Source organism: Herpailurus yagouaroundi, unplaced genomic scaffold (genome assembly GCF_014898765.1).
Source record: "Herpailurus yagouaroundi ecotype Mexico unplaced genomic scaffold, PumYag 198, whole genome shotgun sequence".
Lineage (NCBI taxonomy): Eukaryota > Metazoa > Chordata > Mammalia > Carnivora > Felidae > Herpailurus > Herpailurus yagouaroundi.
Window position 1 is genome coordinate 16,600,733 of NW_024412429.1, and position 20,531 is coordinate 16,621,263.

General features: G+C 43.9%; 1 protein-coding gene across 6 annotated transcripts in view; it reads right to left on the reverse strand.

The window, feature by feature from the left end:
* Positions 1 to 20,531, reverse strand: part of PLEKHG1 (pleckstrin homology and RhoGEF domain containing G1) — a 178,744-nt gene that overhangs the window by 80,586 nt on the left and 77,627 nt on the right. For all 6 annotated transcript variants that reach the window (XM_040448902.1, XM_040448897.1, XM_040448898.1 and 3 more), the window contains exon 2: positions 18,962 to 19,467. In XM_040448902.1, the coding sequence (XP_040304836.1) occupies positions 18,962 to 19,369 (408 nt within the window). In that variant the 5' untranslated portion in view covers positions 19,370 to 19,467. The remainder of the gene's footprint in view (positions 1 to 18,961; positions 19,468 to 20,531) is intronic.

The following is a 20,531-nucleotide window of genomic DNA, read 5'->3' on the forward strand; positions in this document are numbered from 1 at the left end:
ATGCTACTCTTAAGTATATTAAGCAAACTTTACATGATGGGGAGCCTAAAAAGCAGAGCACTGAAAAACTATAGGACTGGTTGGGGCGCCTGGGTGGCTCTGTCGGTTTAAGCATCTGACTTCAGCTCAGGTCATGGTCTCACAGCTCGCGGGTTTGAGCCTCACATCAGGCTCTCTGCTGTCAGCACAGAGCCTGCTTTGGATCCTCTGTCTCCCCACCTCCCTGCTCCTCCCTCTCTCTCTCAAAAATAAACATTAAAAAAAAACAACAACAGATACACAGTTTTGCCACATACACAGCACAGGTCACCGTATGCATAACCTAATCATATGTTAGACAATAATAAACTATATGACTTATTTAATGAGTTGGAACACTTTCTAGTCTCTTTTACTGAGACAGGAACTATACTAGAGGTGATTCTCATAGCAACTGATCTGTATACAGTAGGTACTCAAGTAGCATTCATTTGATAGAGAAGAAACAAGGCCTAGGAGACAAAAACCTAGTGTTGTTTGTGCTAATTTGCTTGGAGCTCTAACCCTGAAACAGTTTCCACTAGGCCTCAAGGCTGGAGCTACCTGGGCAATATCAAGTAGTGAGAGGAAAAAGCTGGAAGACCTTAACTCAATGTCCCATCTACTGAGCCACACAGTTTAATAATGACCTCAAGATCAAGCTGTTCGATTTGAAAACCGCAGTGCAGTGAGGCTGTGTATGTTAAAATAAAGAATCTACACATGGACTGATCTCTGTATGGGCAGTTTTTCAATGCGGATGAAGGTGATTATACTTTGGTGGCATTAGGTACTCCGCTGCTAAATATGGAGATGCCTATAGGCTAAACCCTTCCGTCCATTGTACCCAAAACAATGAGTGGCCCTAAGGACATATATTACTGCCTCTCTGGCTATACTGTTGTTGACCTCAGCACGGTAAAATCTGAACCGGAAGTTACTTATTGACACAGAAACAGCTATGGGCTTGGAGATGTGCAGGGGGGGCAGAGGGTAAAAAGGGGGTGCAGGTGGGCCACCGTGACGGGACATTCCTCAGAAACCTGACTTTCTCAGGCCTCCTGAATGGGGTACATCCGGAGATTTCCTTCTGTCATACTGGAGGCCTGGTCTCAATTCATGCCCACAGAGTGACATGTGTGATGTAGGGAAAACTGTTCTCCTCTCCTGCATCTAAGGCACACTGTCCATGGCCATGGCCATCTTGCTACTTAGAACTGAGAAGGAGGGAGGGAGACAGATCTTGTAGGATGAGATTTCCATAAGTGAACTTCCAAGAGATTGTATGGAATGAACTTCTACAGCAGCACTTTCACAGTCTGAACATTGGTACGCTATGTGTTTTTTCTTGTAACAGATGCAGTTTCCATCTGCTGCACACCTGCTTTCCCAAGAAGCAGATTTATAGGAGGACAGAGCAAGACGTGGGCGAAAGGGCAGAAGTTCCCTCGAAGGCCTCAGCTCCGGGGCTGCCTCTGGGTGCAGTGTGGTAGAAAGTGCAGGAACCACAGGCACGGGCAGCCTGGAGCTGGGAGCTGTACCTTGGATGGTTATTGGCCTCGTTGAGACCCCACCGCCTCAGCTTTGAGTAGGGGTAATGCGACAACGCAGGCCTTGGGGGTTAAACGATGAGGCCCGTTCAGGGCGCCCAGCACGTGCGGCTGATGTATGGCCTTCCGTGTGCCCGCTTCCTCCTCAAGGAACTACCTTCACAGATAAATTATAATAAAAACTGCCGCCGTCTTTCTCTGCCACAGGTATTCACAGTGCCACAGGAAGGCTGACGTCCCTGAGCAGCTTGCTATTAACCATCCTTTTGGGGACAGGGTCTGAAGATTGTTACGGGAGACGTATGCATACAAAGACCCGGGCCCTCTCACATGCTAAGCCCGCCTGGACAAGAAATCCTGCCTCTCCCACCTGTCTTGAAACTGATCCCTCCTCTGTCTGATCCCTCCTCTCTCCCATCCCTGCCTTGGTCTTGGTTACCTTCCACGTGCCTACTGCATGGACATCCTAACCAATCCCTCTATGGGGCTCTCACCTCTCCAACTTTTGAGAATGAAGCCAATGCGGTCTTTCTAGAACTCAAATTTGATGTCTGCCTCCTGCATAAAATGACTTCCCGTAGCCTTCAGCATAGAGGGAGGTCCTTCAAGGCCTGCACCCCCGCCTACCTTTCTAGAGTCTTTTATCCACTCTCCTGTGTTCCCCTCCTTCCCTTACCCCCAACACACAGGCATTCACTCCCGGTACTTTCAGGAATGCTCTGTCTGCTGGCTTCATTGTCTTTGCACACTCTATTTTCACTAGCAAGATGGCCCCTCCTACTGTCAAACCCAGGCTAAGATTCTTCCCAAGAATCCTGTTCTATCCTTTCAACCTCTTGGGGGTCAGACGCTCACCTGAACATCCGCATTTATAATTCCACGATAAAAGAGGAGTGAGTCCTCAACAGACAGTCCGGTCAGAATGCCTTTGTAGTTCCTGCTTTCCCTCAAAACTGCTGTCAACAATTCGCAGGTGTGACCCCCTAGCTTTCCCAGCCCTGAAGGTTTGCGGAATGAGGGCGGTGAATTCTCTAGACCAAGTCTCTCTGTTAACCGGGCGAAGCCAAGCCGGGAAGGCAAGGGTTAAGGAGCCAGGCTGCACTCAAACTCCCTAAGGCTGAAGTTGTATTGAATTGTAACCCAACCCTGCATTCCTCTTCTGCCCCCTCCCCTCCCATTGTCCCCAGCCGGCGATTTTTACCACGCAACCTCTTGAAGAGGCAATTCGTTTTCAACTCTCTCCCCACCCACCCAACTCCCCGCTAAGCACAAGAAAAGAAACGCTCCCCTCATCAAAAGTAGATTAACTCACACCCCTTTCTCTATCTGTATTTGCATGGAGAACACCCTTTACCAGGCTACAAACAGACCCCTGGGTTGCGTGATTTATCCACCGCTTTATGGAAAGCCAGACAAAGGCCGTGTCTTTTCAGCAATTCTGTATTTGCAGGCTGCCGCTCCGGGCCAGGGCTGGGGCGCCCCTCCCGACTCATCTCCCACTTAAAGCTTCTGAAAGGTTAACAGCATAACTTGAAGCCCCATTCTAAAAGTGAAGGAACACTTGTACCATTTCTTGTGGATCCAAAGAGGAAAAGAAAAGGTTAGGAGAAAATATTTTCAAGTGCAGTCTAAAGGAATGGCTTGTTCTGTCTCTTACACACACACACACACACACACACACACACACACACACACACACACTGCACAATGCCCTTTAGGCAGCTTGCAGAGAAAATTGAGGAGTAATTTCGCCTCAATGTGATTTTGATTTTGCTATTTGCCATTCGAGAAACCACAGATGTAGGCTGCAGCCTCTTTCTTTCAGGGGCCTACTTTAGGGAAGAAGGGTATGGAGCACAAGAATCAGTATGGATTCTTTTCTATTCGTTTAACAAAACAAGACTCTTAATATTTGGAACAAGCATTCCATTTTGCTTTGGGTTGCACAGATGCTTGAAATTTCTCATCATGTCTCTATTATTTGCTTAATGCGTCCCCTCGCAGAGTAAGGATGACAGCACTTTTCACGAAGTGTTATCTCACCTTTGTGAAGGGATCCGTTGTTGTCCAAGAATCTTAGGTATTAAAAGTTAATGGCAATTAATGAAATTCTGACACGTGCTCCAGCATGGATGAAACCTGGAAACATGCTAAGGGAAACAAATCAGACGCAGAAAGACGGATGTGGTTTAAATTCATAGCCAGAAAGTAGACTGGAGGTCGCCAGGGCCTGGGGCAGGGGAAAATGGGGAGCTATTGCTGAACGGATCCAGAATTTCTATCTGGAGTGACCAGAAAGTTCTAGAAATGAGCAGTGGTAATGATGGCACATTATGAATGTGCTTAATGCCGTTGAATTGCACACTTAAAAATGGCTCATGTGGTAAATTTCATGTTATGGATATTTTACAGCAGCGGAAAACACTGAAAAAGTCAATTATTCTAATCAGAAAATCACTTTGTTTACGAAGGCCAGGCATCAGATGATATAGTTTAGATGCTCTAACAAACATAAGGAAAATTGTTTCTTGCTATTCAGGCACATTACTAAAGACCCTGGTTATGCCCTGATTCACAAGTGAAATTCACCAGGGTCACGGAGGTGAGTTCTAGGTGGCCTTACATTAGTCCGTCTACTAAGGAGTTCTTTCCTCTGGCGCCTTAGTGCTGTCGCATCCACCCCACCCCTCCCTTTGCTGTGGGTGAGGAGACCAAATAATTAAGCTTATTTTAAACATGTAGGGTAAATAGGCTCTTAGTGAGAGTCTGGAGCCTCTCCTGGGGTAAAGACACAGGAGTTACTGTTTGGCGTTTGAAATAATCTATTTTGGCTGCTCAAAGGACTTACTTATTTCCTGGTTACATTCTTGAGAGCTGAGGCTGGAAGAGATGAGATCTCCAGTCATCTTTAGATTTCAGCTTTTTGAATTAGATTCATTTATAGAGGATGAAGCTGAGGTCAGGCTGGTGGGTCACCCATGGGTGCACAGCTACAGACCCAGGGCCCAGGCCAACCTTCTGGCCGTGTTACATCGATCTCGGTTTGACCTAGCTCAAGCCAAGATTCTGAGAATAATTTCCTTCCACCGTTGCAGCCCTTTATATTGGAAATGAATCCCAGCTACCTGTAGGTATGTCAGGTAAACTAAAAAATCACACTAAGATATAACCTTTTTTTTTTTTTTTGACCTGTCCTTTTTAGGTTGCACTAAAGTTAGATTTTCAGAAATAACCTCTTAACATAGATTACCAAACACAACAATCGATGACACTTCAAAACCTACCTGAAATGATTGGCTTTACCAAATAATACCCATTATATTAGTAATCACATAATAATAACTCTCACTTGAATGCTTACTATGTGTCTATCATTGTGCTAAGCATTTTGCACGGAAAGCCTTATTTTCACAACAACCCTATTATTCCCATTTCACAGGTGAAACACCCGACGTAGAAAAGTTCAGTAACTTGTCCGAGATCACACAGGAAGTGGAAGAGTCAGGATTTGGATTCAGTTCTCAGATTTTAGCTTCTCATCATTGTGTTGTCTTTCACAGGGGATTGGGTGGGGGGAGTGGTAATTTGTGCTGTCTTTAAATGTTGAGCTTTCCCTTTGTAACAATGGACAAAAAATGCCTTTAGGGCTGTGGACCTCAACATCCATTGCTGTTTAGAATCTGGAGAGCTTTAGGAAAACCGAGGCCATCTCCAGGAAAATGGATTTCAATAGCCCAGGGTGTCGCTTGGGACAAGAAAAGTAACCCCTCCGCAGGTGATGCAAAGTGCAACCTCTACCTTAGAAAATTCCCTATTTTTAACCTGCTCCTCCTAACTAGATTTCCTACGTGATAGCTTTTAATTGCTCAAATAATAGCCCCTTTGAACCTGTTTATGAGGCTTACTATCCTTGGTCTAAATCTAGGTGATGACCACTTAATTGCGCGTTCCTCATAAGGTATCTTTATTATGTTTTACTTTTTTTTAAAGTAGGAGTTTTCGTCTGGTGAATCTTCTTACCAAAAGTAGTTTTTGAACATTCTAGATAAGTCGGAATATTAAGGAAATTTACACACCTAATCAGTAACCTGCTTTACCTGATTTTTTTTATTTTTTACGTTTTTTTCCAAATTAGGACAGAAACTTCAAAGCGTGCTCCTGCTTCAGAATGGGAGTCGGGGAAAAAAAGCATTCCAGAGAACCAACCAGACTATTATCACATGTGGACTAGCCCAGACACACACTCTGGTCTTGGAGGAGACCCTCCAAAGCCTACCTGTATCTGTGCTGGGGGAAGAGGGCAATTTCACAGGTTACTTTAGGCTTGTCCCAAGAAGTTGCCAAGGAGGTGACTCTAACTGTGGCCACGTCCCCTCTGTGTCACCCCTCTGGTCAAGCCTAAACTATGTGGTGGCTAGCCACAGAAGGTGCAAACTTCTCACACACGTCCAGGTCAATTTTGCCCCGGCCAGTGGCCGAGATAGAGGAAACTGGGCAATAAAAGTGAGAGGTTTCCAGAAACGAATCGACAAGTGTGTGTGAATGTGAGAACTCTCCTTAATTGGTATATAGGGGGCACCCAATACATCTGGGTTTTTTTCCAGTTGTTGCTAAATGGAATGGCTGGGAGACAGGACCCGGATGCAGTCCTGGCTCTTCCAAAACTTAGCATCAGGGCCTGGGTTTGAAGAGCTATCAGCTGTTGAGGGTTTGCGTGGTCCCAGCGCTGCGCCAGGCGTCTTACAGGCATGCCCTCATGTGATCTGCACAATGTCCCAGGAAGTACGCGATATGCTTTCATTTTAACATGAAGAGACCGCAGGTTACGGAAGTTCAGTAAGGGCTTGAGATCAAAGGTAGTGACAGCGAGGGATTTGCATCCAGCTGGAGAAATCACTTGCTTCCCTGAATCTCCATTTCCTCAACTATAAAAATGATGGGGTAGACCTAGATAATTCATTCAGCAGGTTTTTACAGATGGCCTAGTAAGTGTCAGATACGGGGAGGGTTAGGAATAGAAAACTTACCAACTCACCACAACTCTTCCAGAATCTGTAGTCAGACCTCACAGAGTTATTTTCTCTGTAATGTTCTCTGTAATTTGGTGTGATTTTACTTAATCAAAAATCCCACACATTTGAAAAGAGTCAAGGGTCATCAGCAGATGGGTGATAAATGAAATGTCTACATAGACTATTATGTAACAAAAACGGAAGAAAGTTCTGGCACATACTATATATAATAAAGATAAACCTTGAAGATATGATGCTAAATGAGATAAACAGTCACAGAGGGACCAATACTGTATGGTTCCACTTATATGGGTACCTACAGTGTCAAATTCATGGAGACAGAAAAGAGAATGGCAGTGGCCTGAGGCTGAGAGATGGGGGAATGGGGAGTTACTGTTGAAGGGGTACACAGTTTCAGTTGACAGGAAAGTTCTAGAGATGGATGGTGGTGATAGTTGCACAACAGTGTAAATGTGTTCAATGCCATTGAACTCTACACTTAAAATGGTGAAAATGCTACATTTTAGGTATATTTTACCACAATTCAAAAAAGAGATTAAAAAAATTCTGTGAGAGGGGCACCTGAGTGGCTGAGTCGGGTAAGCGTCCGACTCTTGATTTCAGCTCAGGTCATGATCTTGTGGTTCGGGAGATCGAGCCCCACATCAGGCTCTGACGTGCAGACAGTGCAGAGCCTGCTTGAGATTCTCTCTCCCTCTCCCTCTGCCCCTCCTCTGCTTGGGCTCACTCTCGCTCTCTCTCTCTCCCCGCCCTTCTCCTGCTCAGAATAAATAAATTAACTTAAAAAAAAGTCCACGAGTGCTACTGTGCAGAACAATGCTTATACCCCATAAGTGGCAAAGTAGTCTTGGTGGACAAAGGAGAAAGCCAAAACATGAGTGACCGGAAAACGGTTAACTAAGTTATGCAGGCTGACAAGTTGTGCATCGGCCCAAGCCACCTCTTCCTTTTCTAGGTGTTTAAAAGAGGGTTCCACTAGGCGTTAGGCTTATCTCATGATCCAGGTAAATTCTTCTATGCGATTAGTTTCACAAGGTGCAAGCATCTTGGGACGACATTTCTGGCTGTGGTCAACTTCTCTCAAGTGAAGCTTGGTTTGTGGAGAACATCATTTCCCGAATTCTAGAATTTTCTACCCACTCACTAGAACTGAATATTCAAGATGGCACACATCCAAAAGGCAGCCTGGTTCCAACCCAACTGAACAGGAACTGTTTTAGCAAATCTTCAAGAGAATTTTGCCCACAGGCGGTCTTTGAAATATATGAGCACTTCTTCAGCAGACCAGTAATAATAGCTACTCAATCACTTGAGTTAACTCAAGTTTTTGAAATGCCTTTTCATTAACAATCAAAATGTTGCCTCAAATGAAAAGCCTAATAGGATGGGAAGGGACTTTTCGGTTGCAGGTATTTCTAAGTGCTTGGTCATGCAGAAGAAATGAAAGCACTCAGTTAGGTCTGTGAAAAGGATAGTTCCTATTTTTTTCCCCTCCCCGCCAATTACATTGTAAGGCTGTACTTTCCTTTACTATGTTGTCTGGCTGTATCTGCGAGTGTAGGTGGAAAACATCATCTAATGTTAACATCAGAAATACGCTAATATTTACCCCTCAAATCTCCTTGGTGTACTAAGAGTTCCATCAACACCAACTGCTATAGTCTAGGCAAGAACATTTGACCAAACTGTGCAAATCCTTCCAGTAAAAGAAAAAGTTCCTCCAACTATTTGTGGTTATAAGTAATCACGTTTGTTGGGTTGAGATTAGGGTAAAAAAAAAAAAAATCTATTTTAGTTTCCAGAAACATGAGTGAACTCTCAAACTGCTACGAGAAACTGACATTCTTTCAAACCATTTTTTCTTGAAAGGTGGAAACGAAAAGAGCCTTAAGGATATTTGTCTTGGTTTTTATTAGTCTCATTTAAGATAAATGGAAGACCGTGTTTTTTGACAACAGGAATACTGTTCTTGCTCTGAGCTAAGGGGTGGGGAGGCTTACTTGTAACAGGTCATAATAATTCAAAGAATAAGTACAGTCAGTTCTGCTATAACATTTATTTATTTTTTTTTTTAATTTTTTTTTTAACGTTTATTATTTTTGGGACAGAGAGAGACAGAGCATGAACGGGGGAGGGGCAGAGAGAGAGGGAGACACAGAATCGGAAACAGGCTCCAGGCTCTGAGCCATCAGCCCAGAGCCTGACGCGGGGCTGGAACTCACTGACCGAGAGATCGTGACCTGGCTGAAGTCGGACGCTTAACCGACTGCGCCACCCAGGCGCCCCATAACATTTATTTTAAACATGAATTTGTTCCCACATGATTAATATACAAGGGAACAATTTGAACTTAATTCAAATATCCTAACTTTGCCTTGGCTTATGCAGGATCTCATCCATAAGAAACACTAGGTGGATGCAGAAAATTGTCCCCAGTTCCAGAGAGCAGCACAGGAAGACAAAAACACGTGCGCTCACCTCGAATGCCTACCAGAGAACTCAGTCCACCTGCACGCATAGTATGTGCCACACTCATCCGTGTCAGGTGACTTCAAAAGAATCCCTTGGGGCACTTGGGCGCCTCAGTCGGTTAAGCGTCCGACTTCGGCTCAGGTCATGGTCTCGAGGGTTGTGACTTTGAGCCCCGCGTCGGGCTCTGGGCTGACAGCTCAGAGCCTGGAGCCTGCTTCGGATTCTGTGTCTCCTTCTCTCTCTGCCCCTCCCCAACTTGTGCTCTGTCTTTCTCTCTCTCTCAAAAATAAATAAATGTAAAAAAAAATAATAATAAATAAATATTAAAAATATCTTTCAAAATAACCCCTAAACTGCAATCCTGTAGATGGTTTCCTATTTTTTCTCTTTCCTCTTAGCCTATCTTGTATTTTCCCTCTCTGTTCTTGGTTCTTTTTCCTCTTTTATTGTTCTTTTTTCTGACTCTTTCTCTCCTGCTCCCTTTCTCTCTTCCTCTTGTATAGAGGGTGGCAGGTGTAGCAACCAGGGGACTTCCATGAACAACTTCAAGGTCAGGTTTACTAAGCAGGCCTGTATTTCTTAACCATTGAACAAGTCTAAGTCTGTGTCTTCATTCTTCTCAGATTCCAATCTTTTTTTTAATGTATCAGTGATGACGTTTTTGAGTGTTGTGCTCAAAACTCATTTTTCCTATAAGCCCTATTTCCCCCGCCCCCGTGATTTTGCACAGTGAGCGATTTTTAGGAATACGCATATCATGTGTCGCGTTACGGCAGTAAAAGGAGTGGACTCTGGAGTGAAACTGGGTTTCAGTTTCAGCTCTACCGCTATCTGTCTATGTGGCCTCGGATAACTAACTTTACCCTTCGTCCATTTAATATTCTTGCGCTAAAACAGGGGTATTATACTAATACCCACGTGATGGGGCTGTGAGCGAGGATGGGGCTTAAGCCAGTGCCTGATATGTGGTAAGTACTCAAATATTACTCGCTGTTAGTGTTTATTTTTTAGCGTTTTTGTTGTTGTTATCCAGGCACATATTTAGAAAATTTACAAGTGTTAGGGTGCCTGGGTATCTCAGTCATTGAGTATCTGACTTCGGCTCAGGTCATGATCTCATGGTCCTTGAGTTCAGGTCCCATATTGGGTGAACATGAACGAGCCCTACTTTGGGTAAAACACGAGCCCCACTTCTCTCGCTCTCTCTCTCTCTGCCCCTTGCTCACTTGTGCCCTCTCTCTCTTTCTCTCTCAAAAAAAAAAAAAAAATTTACAAGTGTTAGATACATAGTATGTTTACAGCCGTTGGGAACCAGTGAGGTCACAAAGCTTAAGGTGTCACATTGGTGATGTCACGGCCTACCATGCTCCCAGGTGAATCTGATCAATATAGATATTTTAAATAATGTTCCTAAGTTTTGACTCAAGATCTAACCATAAAGAGGAGAACTGGTAGCAGGAAGTACACACGAGCTCTGGGGAATGGCCAACAGCTGCTTTTGTGTAGCAACTCCGCAAACTTTGACTCACTTTGCTTTTACAAAATGCCGTCCACCTTGAACAGTTTCACTGTTAATACCTTCTGACTGATCACTAATGAACAGCACCTTCAAAATGGGCAAACTCATTAGGACTCGGAAAAAGTGACAACCCAGGTCTCGGTCTTCCCTCCCACGTTAAATTACAATGAGTTGAACAGATGAATGCTCAGAATCACCATATTGAAATTGAGGAGGACACAAATAAATGGAAAGGGATTCCACGCCCATGGATTGGAAGAATTAGTATTGCTAAAATGTCCGTATTACCTAAAGCCATCTAGAGATTCGCGGCAATCCCTATCAAATGTCAGTGGCATTTTTCAGAGAACAAATGATTCTAAAATGGGTATGGGACCACAAAGGAGCCCAAATAGCCAAATCAATCTTGAGAAAGAAAAATAAAAAGCCAGAGGTGTCACAAGGTCTGATTTCAAACCATATTACAAAATGACTGTAATCAAAACAGTATAGTATGGTAATCAAAACAGTCACGTAGACCCATGGAACAGAATACAGAGCCCAGAAATAAAACCTACGTATCTATGGTTAATTAACTTACACAAAAGGAAGCAAGAATATATAATAGGGGAAAAGACAGCCTCTGCAACTGACACTGTGGGGAAGAGTAGATAACCACATGCAAAAGAATGAAACAAGACCATATTCTTACACCATATACAACAATTAGCTCAAAATGGATTAAAGACCTGAATGTAAGACTTAGAAGAAAACATAAATGATAAGCTCGACATCAGTCTCGGTAATTTTTTTTTTTTAATCTGTCCCTTGAGATAAGGGCAACAAAAGCAAAAAAATACAATAAAATAAAAACACAAAACAAACACAAAAACGAAACCAAATGGAACCACATCAGACTAAAAAGCTTCTGGAAAGCAAAAGCAACCATTAACATAACGAAAAGGCAATGTATTGCGTGGGACAAATATTTGCAAAGGATATATCTAATAAGGGGTTAATATCGAAATATATAAGGAACTCATACAACTCAATAACACAGAGCCAAACAATCTGATAAAGAAATGGGCAGAGGATCTGAACAGACACATTTCAAAGAAGACATCCAGATGGCCAACAGGCACATGAAAAGATGCTCAACGTCACTAATCATCGGGGAAATGCAGATCAAAACCTCAATGAGGTATCACCCCATACTGGTCAGAATGGCTATTATCAAAAAGACAAGAAATAACAAGCGTTGGCAAGGGTGTGGATAAAAGGGAACTCTGACACACAATGAGAACGCAAATTGGTACAGCCGCGGTGGGAAGCACTATGGAGTTTCCCCCCCAAATTACAAATAGAACTACCATATGATCCAGCAATTCCACATCTAGGGATCTATCCAAAGAAAATGAAGACACTAATTTGGTAAGATACCTACACCACGTTTATGGAAGCATTATTCACAATAGCCAAGATATGGAAACTGAACGACCACTGATAAATGAATGGGTGAAGAAGTGGTATACATACACAATGAAACACTACTCAGCCACGAAAGAAGAGTGAGGTCTTGCCATTGGCGGACCTTGAGGGTATTAGACTACGTGAAATACGTCGGTCGGAGAAAGACAAGTACCGTATGATGTCACTTTTACAAGTGGAATCTAAAAAACCAAACCAAACCAAGTCGGACCAAGACTCACAGATACAGAGAACAGAGTGGTGGTTGCCAGAGGGGATGGGGTTCGGGGTGGGGTGCGAAACGGGTGAAGGGGATTAAGAGATACAAACTTCCAGTTATGAAATAAGTGATGAGGATGTAATAGACGCCGCAGGGAATCCAGTCAATAATATTGTATTAACTTTGTATGATGCCAGATGGTAAATGCCCTTACCGTGGTGGTCAGGTCCCAATGCACACAAATGCCAAATCACTATGTTGTCCACACGAAACTAACAGAATATTGTGGGTCAATTATGCTTCGATAAAAAAGCAACGAAGTGGAAATAAAATCACTGTGTTCCCACCTTCTAGGTTGCTGTCATTGTCGAGGGGGCAAGAGAGCAGAAGGAGATAGGGTAGGGAGGGAGGGGGCATGAGAACAACGATAGCAACACAACGACAATCATAAAGAGATACGGAAATGAGTAGTCCAAGTGAGATCTGCTCATTACGTATAGTGATCAGATATGCTATTTGAGGAATAGCTTCTACACGAGCAGAAAACTATTTAACAGGGTTGCTTCTAAATTATCAGAGATCTTAAATGGTTTTAAGAAAGATCTCATTCAGTCATTATGATAAAAGCTCTTGGAGGGGAAAACAAATAGAGACATTCAAATAAAAAAGTACTCAATGCCACGTAAAAGAAAAAGTACATTAAATTGTGCCAAATCCCATAGTGTAAGTTCTTTATGAAATCCACCCACATAACAAGCCTTCATTAAAAACAATTCCAGCCAAGTCCTACACCCCAGCCTTGAACACATATTTCCCCCAGTATTGAAAAAAACTTTATGTGACCTCATAAAAAGTGTCGGCATAATAAATGTTATTTAGGCTGGAGGAAAAGTATTCAGTGAGGACGTCTGCAAATAAAAAGGTACTAAAAGCCATGACAATTCACCTCTTCTCACTAGCCTTCTCCCTTGGTTCGAAACCTTTCTCCTCTTCTCCAGTGTCCTAAGCAGTTACGGCTGGCCCAGGGAATGTCTACACAGAATCCTGTTCCCATGGCTAAGGCAAGAGAGTGGTAGAGCCACAAACTGCCCCTTCCCACACCAAACAGTCTTGTTTCTCCAACAGGATCCATAGGAAGCCAGACTTCATCAGAAACCACAGCTAAATTGACAGTGTTGCCCTGGAGGACGGGGTGGCCCTGGACAAAAGCTAACTCCGATTCCGTTCTAAGTCTCTAAGCTAAGTCTCTAGACAGAGTAAATGGTGGACAGGCACTATAGACTCCCCAGGCCTGGTCAACAGGTTTCCTTCCTCTCGCCTTCTCTCCTTCTTTCCTTCCTTCCTTCCTTCCTTCCCGCTCTCCCTCTCCCTCTCCCTCTGCACAGATTTGAGAGAAGGCTTGCTTCCTAAGTGCAAGAAGGTTATCCCTTCCAAATAAAGTGGTGCTCCACTACTAAGAGCAACCTCTTTTCTAAGCTATGGTAACGCGCAGAGCATCTTTCAATGTGTTTCACACCACCAAGCATGTGAAAACCTCCTTCTCTCCTCCACCTACCCTGATGCTGTCTACACTATCACGCACTAAAGGAAGAGTCTCTGTAGACTGAAACACACAAGAGCTGGGAGGTGGGGGATCAACATTCTAATCCTTGTTCAGCCACAGCTTTTGAACAATGCTGAATGCTCTCCACAAAGCTATGCTTAAGGCTTCGGCTCTTTATGTCTTAAACATTATGGGTGTGATACTCACTTACTGGCTTTTTAACACAGTGGACAAAGGTGCTTGAAAAAAAAATGTAGCTCTCTAGGATATGATAGAAAAAAATAAACTGATGTCACACTCAATATTTTACTCATTTTTTCCACTAAATACGTATGTCCTCAATGGCCCCCAAGATGATATTATGTAGCATCTCTTATAGTTCAAAGGTGACATTCTGTAGCAGGGAATTCACTTCTAACTGGACAGCATTATGAACTATTTAAAAACTTTCCTAAAAGGTTAAAACAGGCCGTAAACTGTATCTGGGGACAAATCTTACGAGGCTTTCAAAGGCTCTGTTATAGATCATTTAGGAAGATTAAAGAAACCCCCTCTACCTATGAGAGTTCCTTCTCAGTCATTGTAAGGCTCCATTAAACATGAAAAGAGGCCCTTACTGTCTACTTTCCAACTACAGATTTCTATCTCTCCACAAATTGTATCAGTGGCTACTTTACTTTCAACTTTTAAAACTTGCTTTCTTATTACCTCGTTTTACCTGTGAATGCTATTAGAAGCCATATATAGAAGTGGAAAGTACAGCTCCATTGTTCTTTTGAGTCTGGATCTCATGTCCCTTTCTTTCCCTCTTTTTCTCTCTCAAATGTCAAGTGTACAAACTTAGATGACTAGGATGTCAGGCAAAGAAGCTGCGGTGGGGAGGGAGGGGCAGGGGGCTTGGAACGAAGGATCTGGGCAGGAATGCTAGAAAGAGAGGGCAACAGGAGTAAGTACAATGGCATTTTTAAAAATTTCAGGAAGCAACTAGGGATTCAGAAATGGATTTCTAGCTGGCACGGGAAAGGAAAAAGACCTATATATTTGGGATTAATACAATCGCTCTACATATGGGAAAGAAAGGCATATAACCTTTGCAATGTGTAGCCAACATCTGGGAATTCTTTTACCTAAATAAGTTTGGAAGGATATCTTCCCCGAAATAAGCCACTCTGAGGATATTGGGGACCAGGCTAAACAGGTCAAAGTACATTGTGTTAACGTCTCTAAGATTTTTTTTTTTTTAATTTTATTTTAAATATTTATTCTTGAGAGAGAGAGAAAAACAGAGTGTGAGTGGGGGAGGGGCAGAGAGAGAGAGAGGGAGACACAGAATTTGAAACTGGCTCCAGGCTCGGAGCCTGTCAGCACAGAGCCCGATGTGGGGCTCGAACTCACAAACCGTGAGATCATGACCTAGGCCGAGGTCAGGCACTTAATTGACTGAAGCACCCAGGCGCCCCCAGATTATATTTTTAAGCAACCTCTACACCCAGCGTGGGGCGCGACCTCACAACCCCAAGATCAAGAGTTACATGCCCCACTGACTGAGCCAGCCAGGCGTCCCTGTGTTAATGTCTCTGAAATCTATGTGTATATCAGCGATCTTTCCCAAAAATGTTTCCATTTGTAAAAATCCTAAAACAAATCTAAACCTGAGCTGTGGGGATGATGTACGAATGTGGTATACAGATAAAATGTGCTATTTTACAGGGAAAAATGAGTAAGCCATCGAGGATGGCTGTCGAAACACATTAGTTAGACGCGAATCAGTAACGCAGAGTGTAGAAAGTCAGAAAGGTGCTTCTGCCTGGTTGAAAAGTGACTGACGCGTATCTCTACAAATGTTTGGACTTTTCCTCCCCCCCAGAAAGAATTCTTGCTTAGAAGGAGCCAAGTCACAAGCTCTGCCCCTTAGGTGTGGTGAGAACTCGTATTGGCAGGTGGTTAACAAGCGGCCCTTTGCCCATTTTAAAATTCTGCACGTGAAAAATTGAGGATTATTAGAGAAGCCGGCTACAGAATTATAACAAGAAGATAGAAATGGATCGAGGAAAACAGACTGACTCTGTATCTTAAAAGAATACCGATTTTCAGAGTCTTTGTTGGGCAGAGGTGCTGTAAGTGGGAAAAAAATTGGTTATTCTTCATTGAGGAAAAGAACTAAATACAATGAGCTTAACCATTCAGTTAAACCGCTCTGTGAAAACTGTCATCTGGAGAAACAGAGGGAGTCACCTAGCAAAAGTATGTGAAGAGCAGGCTGTGTGACACGGAGTCCCTCATCTAAAGGGGGTCTGGCCTTTTCTAAGTGGAAAGGGCACGGAAGTGAAAGCGTTCTGGTGAATTCCAGAACAAAGCATCATTTACTTCTTCCTGTTTGGGTGCCTCCCACTTTGTCCGGGACTTTTCTTCCCCAAGTGCCCTTCCTCCCAGCATCCTTCTGCACCCTTCCCCTTCCCTAATTATGTGTTACCTCAGATTTTAGGTGGATTCACCGGAAACAATCCAACTGCGTTCAAAACAATAATACTGGAATCACCGCTTAAAGGGTTTTTTTTTTTTTTCCCCTCATTAAATTTCTGCTGCAGCAAACGGACTAATCTGTTCATTTTTGGGAAAGACTTTAGGTAAGACACAGTATGGTTAAATGACGACCACTCTCACCCAGCAAATTTGGAGGAGGCCGGTGAGGATGACAGTCTCCTTTGTATTGACTGCTCACCACGTGCCACATCCTGTTGTACAAACTCTTCATGTATTTTCTCATTCTTCTACTAATGCTGGGTGGCGGGTAGATATTAGCCTTATTTTAGAGTTAATGAAACACAGGCACAAGCTCAGAGCCTCAAACAGGGGCTGGCAAACGACAGCCCCTGGATCAAGCCTGACCCTAAAGTTTTTCTGGAAAATCCAAACCCATTCGTTGACATAGTGCCTGTGGCGGCTTTTGAGCTACAATGGCAGAGCTGAGCAGTTGTGAGACCTTAGGGCCCAGAAAGCCTAATATTTACTCTCTGGATCTTTATAGAAAAACTCCACCAAAGCCTAGTATAAAACATGGTTAATTCACTGATTTAAAAAAAAAAAAAAAAAAAAAAGGCAAGAACTTCTGGGCAGCTTGGAATAGAACTTTTACTGAAACTTTCTTAGAAACAAATATTCTAGGGGCGCCTGGGTGGCTCAGGCAGTTAAGCATCCAACTTCGGCTCAGGTCATGATCTTGCGGTTCATGAGTTTGAGCCCCATGTGGGGCTCTGTGCTGACAGGTCAGAGCCTGGAGCCTGCTTTGGATCTGTGTCTCCCTCTCTCTGCCCCTCCCCTGCTCGTGTTCTGTCTCTCTCTCTCTCAAAAATAAACAAACATTAAAAACTAAAAAGAAATATTCTGCCTTCATCGGTCCTTTCGTGTTCAGATCTTACCTATCTCCTCTCACTAAAGTTTATCAACCAGTCTCAGAAAAAATAGCAGTGTTCCTGGAACACCAGTGCAGTAACTACTGGTTTCCTTCTTGGTCTGTGAATTTTGATCAGGTGAAAAGATTTCCAAGAAAGAAAAGAAAAAGGACAGACCAAAGAAAGCTTCAACAGCCATGACTTTCCCGAGAGGTTGCAAAATTTTTGGCAATTTCACAGGTATTTCTTCTCAAGTACAAATGACATCATTGCTGAAATTAAAAAGGAAATTGGCCTGGTGTATTCTACATTTGGTATCACATATTGTTTTGGTTGAGCATCAATTGATTTTTCTATTTTTACCGGGAAGTTATGTCATAACTATTTTTAGTAGACAGGGTCTGGTTCTGTCATTTATGGAACTCAACACACAATTATGCCTCAGAATTTTCTTCTAAAGCTCTAAGAATGCATATATTCGGGGCAGAATGTGCTCCTCAGCAAATATTCTCCTATACTCCGAAACATTTTAGGTTAAAAAGTCTAAAACAGGAAGTGGGTATTAGTAAAGGAAAGAACTTGGTATATTACCAGGAAGGAAAGTGGCTATAGCTTTATGACATAAATTTGCCTTGGAAATAGTAATATTTTTAATCATCAATTGACAGGGAGTTAACATCTGTGCTGCTCTGGTAATTTTTACTTTATCCTTAAACACCTATCTATAAATCGGGGCACCTGGACGGCTCAGGTGGCTACGCGTCTGATTTCGGCTCAGGTCGCTAAGCGTCTGACTTCGGCTCAGGTCATGATCTCACAGTTCATGAGTTTGAGCCCCACATTGGGTTCTGCACTGACGGTGCAGAGCCTGCTTCTGATTCTCCGTCTCCTTCTCTTTGCCCCTCCTCTGCTCGCACGCACACATTCTCTCTCTCTCTCAAAAATAAACATTTAAAAAAAATTAACAAGAAAAAAAACCAAACGATCTATAAGTCAAAGTCAATTAATAACTCAATCTCCAGAGTACGTGGTTTGGCCCATAAAGCTGAGCTCAATTCACACGGAGCCAAAGAATTTAAGCAAACTTGTTTGTAATAAAAGTGACCAGAAAGTAAATGCCTGAGACAAGATAAAGCCCACGGTTTTTCCCTTCCCTCTACCCCCTTCCCCCAACACCAGCCAATAGAGAATAGCATCGAACAGAGGCTCCCAAGCTCGCCTGAATCTCTTGGGGATCTTCCACAATCCCTCTGCCTGGGCCATACCCCAGGCCCGTGAAATCACAGTCTCTGGAGGCGGGACACAGGGATCAGTCCAGTCTGGGAAGCTCCCAGACACCAGTAGATAATTGTGATTAAGGTGCAGATAGCCTGAAGGACTCAGTCAGACTACCCCAGACATCTGCAGGTCAGGGCACTTAAAGTGCTCTGGCACCTGGGAAGCACTTGGAGCTCTTTGGTCTAGGCCCTACTCCCATAATGCACCGGCGGGCGGGCCCCCCCGCCCCCGCCGGGGGTGCACTGGTCCCAGCAGTCTTGCTTCTAACACATCATTAGCGCGTTAATGCAAATTATCGAGAGGATTTTAACACAATGCGTATGGCCTTTGGGTTCCTCTTAAGTTACGATCGTTGGAACACTCACCCTACTTCTGCATCTTGGGAGACAACGCATCTCTGATACCTGGCTTTGCTCTTTATTTTGCAAGCATATTTCTCCTGCGTGACCAACTTTGAAAGACCAAACCCGAAGGAAAAACTGCGCCTTACCTCCACGATGCTTTTCAAGTCTTGCACGTAAGTCCTTTCGGTCTCCAGAATTTCCTGGACAACCCTATCCACATAGAGGAGCTTGGGGCTGGTGGCCGACTCCGCACCCGGCTGGGTCGCCCCGTTGGCCTCCATTCTGCGCTGGGCCCGGGGCTGCCCTTCGTCGCCCTCGTCGGCGTTCTGTTGCCCGGCGGCGCTGTCCCTCTGCAACTCGCCGCTGGAAAACGGCCTGGCCGGAATCAGCTCCAGTTTTATGGCCCCGGCCTCCTTATCTTGGTGAAACAAGCCCAAGTGGCTGTTCGAAACTAAGGTCATTCTGCTGCCGAAGGAGCCATGGCTGTCCCTGGAAGAGGCGGAGGACGACGTGGAGCCGAAGCTGACGGGGCGGTCACTGTCAGAGAGCTCCATGGCCTTCAGTTCCTGGGAGCGGGGATGCCTGGCTATGGTCTTGGGATCTGGAATTTCTGCTACAGCTGATGGCACTTCAAGACCTAACTGGTGCACATCTACAGTCATCGGGGGTGGGAAGGAAAGAACAAAAGAAAGAAAAAGGACAAGGTGAGCACGTATTTTAAAACTGTATCAAACAAGGTTTAAAGGAGGTTAAAGCCTCGCCCAAATGTATATACTGTCAGAAGTAGAAAGGTGGTGCATTCCTTATAGAAGGAAATGCAAAGGCGCCCTTGGGCGGTTGAGTTGCAAAGTTTGAGTTTCTAAAGCATCAGCTGGGAGCAGGTGAGAAATGCAGAGTCTGGGGCATGACCTCTGCATTTTAACAAGATGCCAATGCCACTGGCGTACGCAGGAAAGCTCGAGAAGCACTGCATCCACCGCGGCAAAGTGGGATCACCTGGAACAACTCATACACGCGGATTCGCCCAGATTTACTAAATTAAAGGCTCCGCGGTCAGGGCATAGGGACTCTATAGCTTTAACAAGCATCACGAGGGATTCTTACTTCAAACACACCCTACATGATTCTTACGGAATTTTATGCAACACTGTTCTACGTTTTCAGTATTGCACTCTAATTCCACAACAGTTTAAGCCACCTTCCTGCAGTCATCACTATTTAACAGATGCTGACAATTTTACATTTTACTTGGAGACAGCATGAAAGAAAAAATGTTGTGTGGATAAGCCTTTTCTAATACTGGGCAAGGAAAGCCAAAATATTAAGACCCATACCTTCCCTCAAACTTCCGCTCTCAACACGACATTTCCCTCAATCTCTACTTGAAAGTTGACATCGTAATTGGGGTGTATATGAAGTTATGCTATGACAGAGTATATTTGTTTTTTTTTTTTAAATTTTTTTTTTAACGTGTATTTATTTTTGGGACAGAGAGAGACAGAGCATGAACTGGGGAGGGGCAGAGAGAGAGGGAGACACAGAATCGGAAGCAGGCTCCAGGCTCTGAGCCATCAGCCCAGAGCCTGATGCGGGGCTCGCACTCACGGACCGCGAGATCGTGACCTGAGCTGAAGTGGGACGCTTAACCGACTGAGCCACCCAGGCGCCCCCCCGAGTTTTTTTGATTTAAAACAACACCCCCCCCCCCCAAAGTTA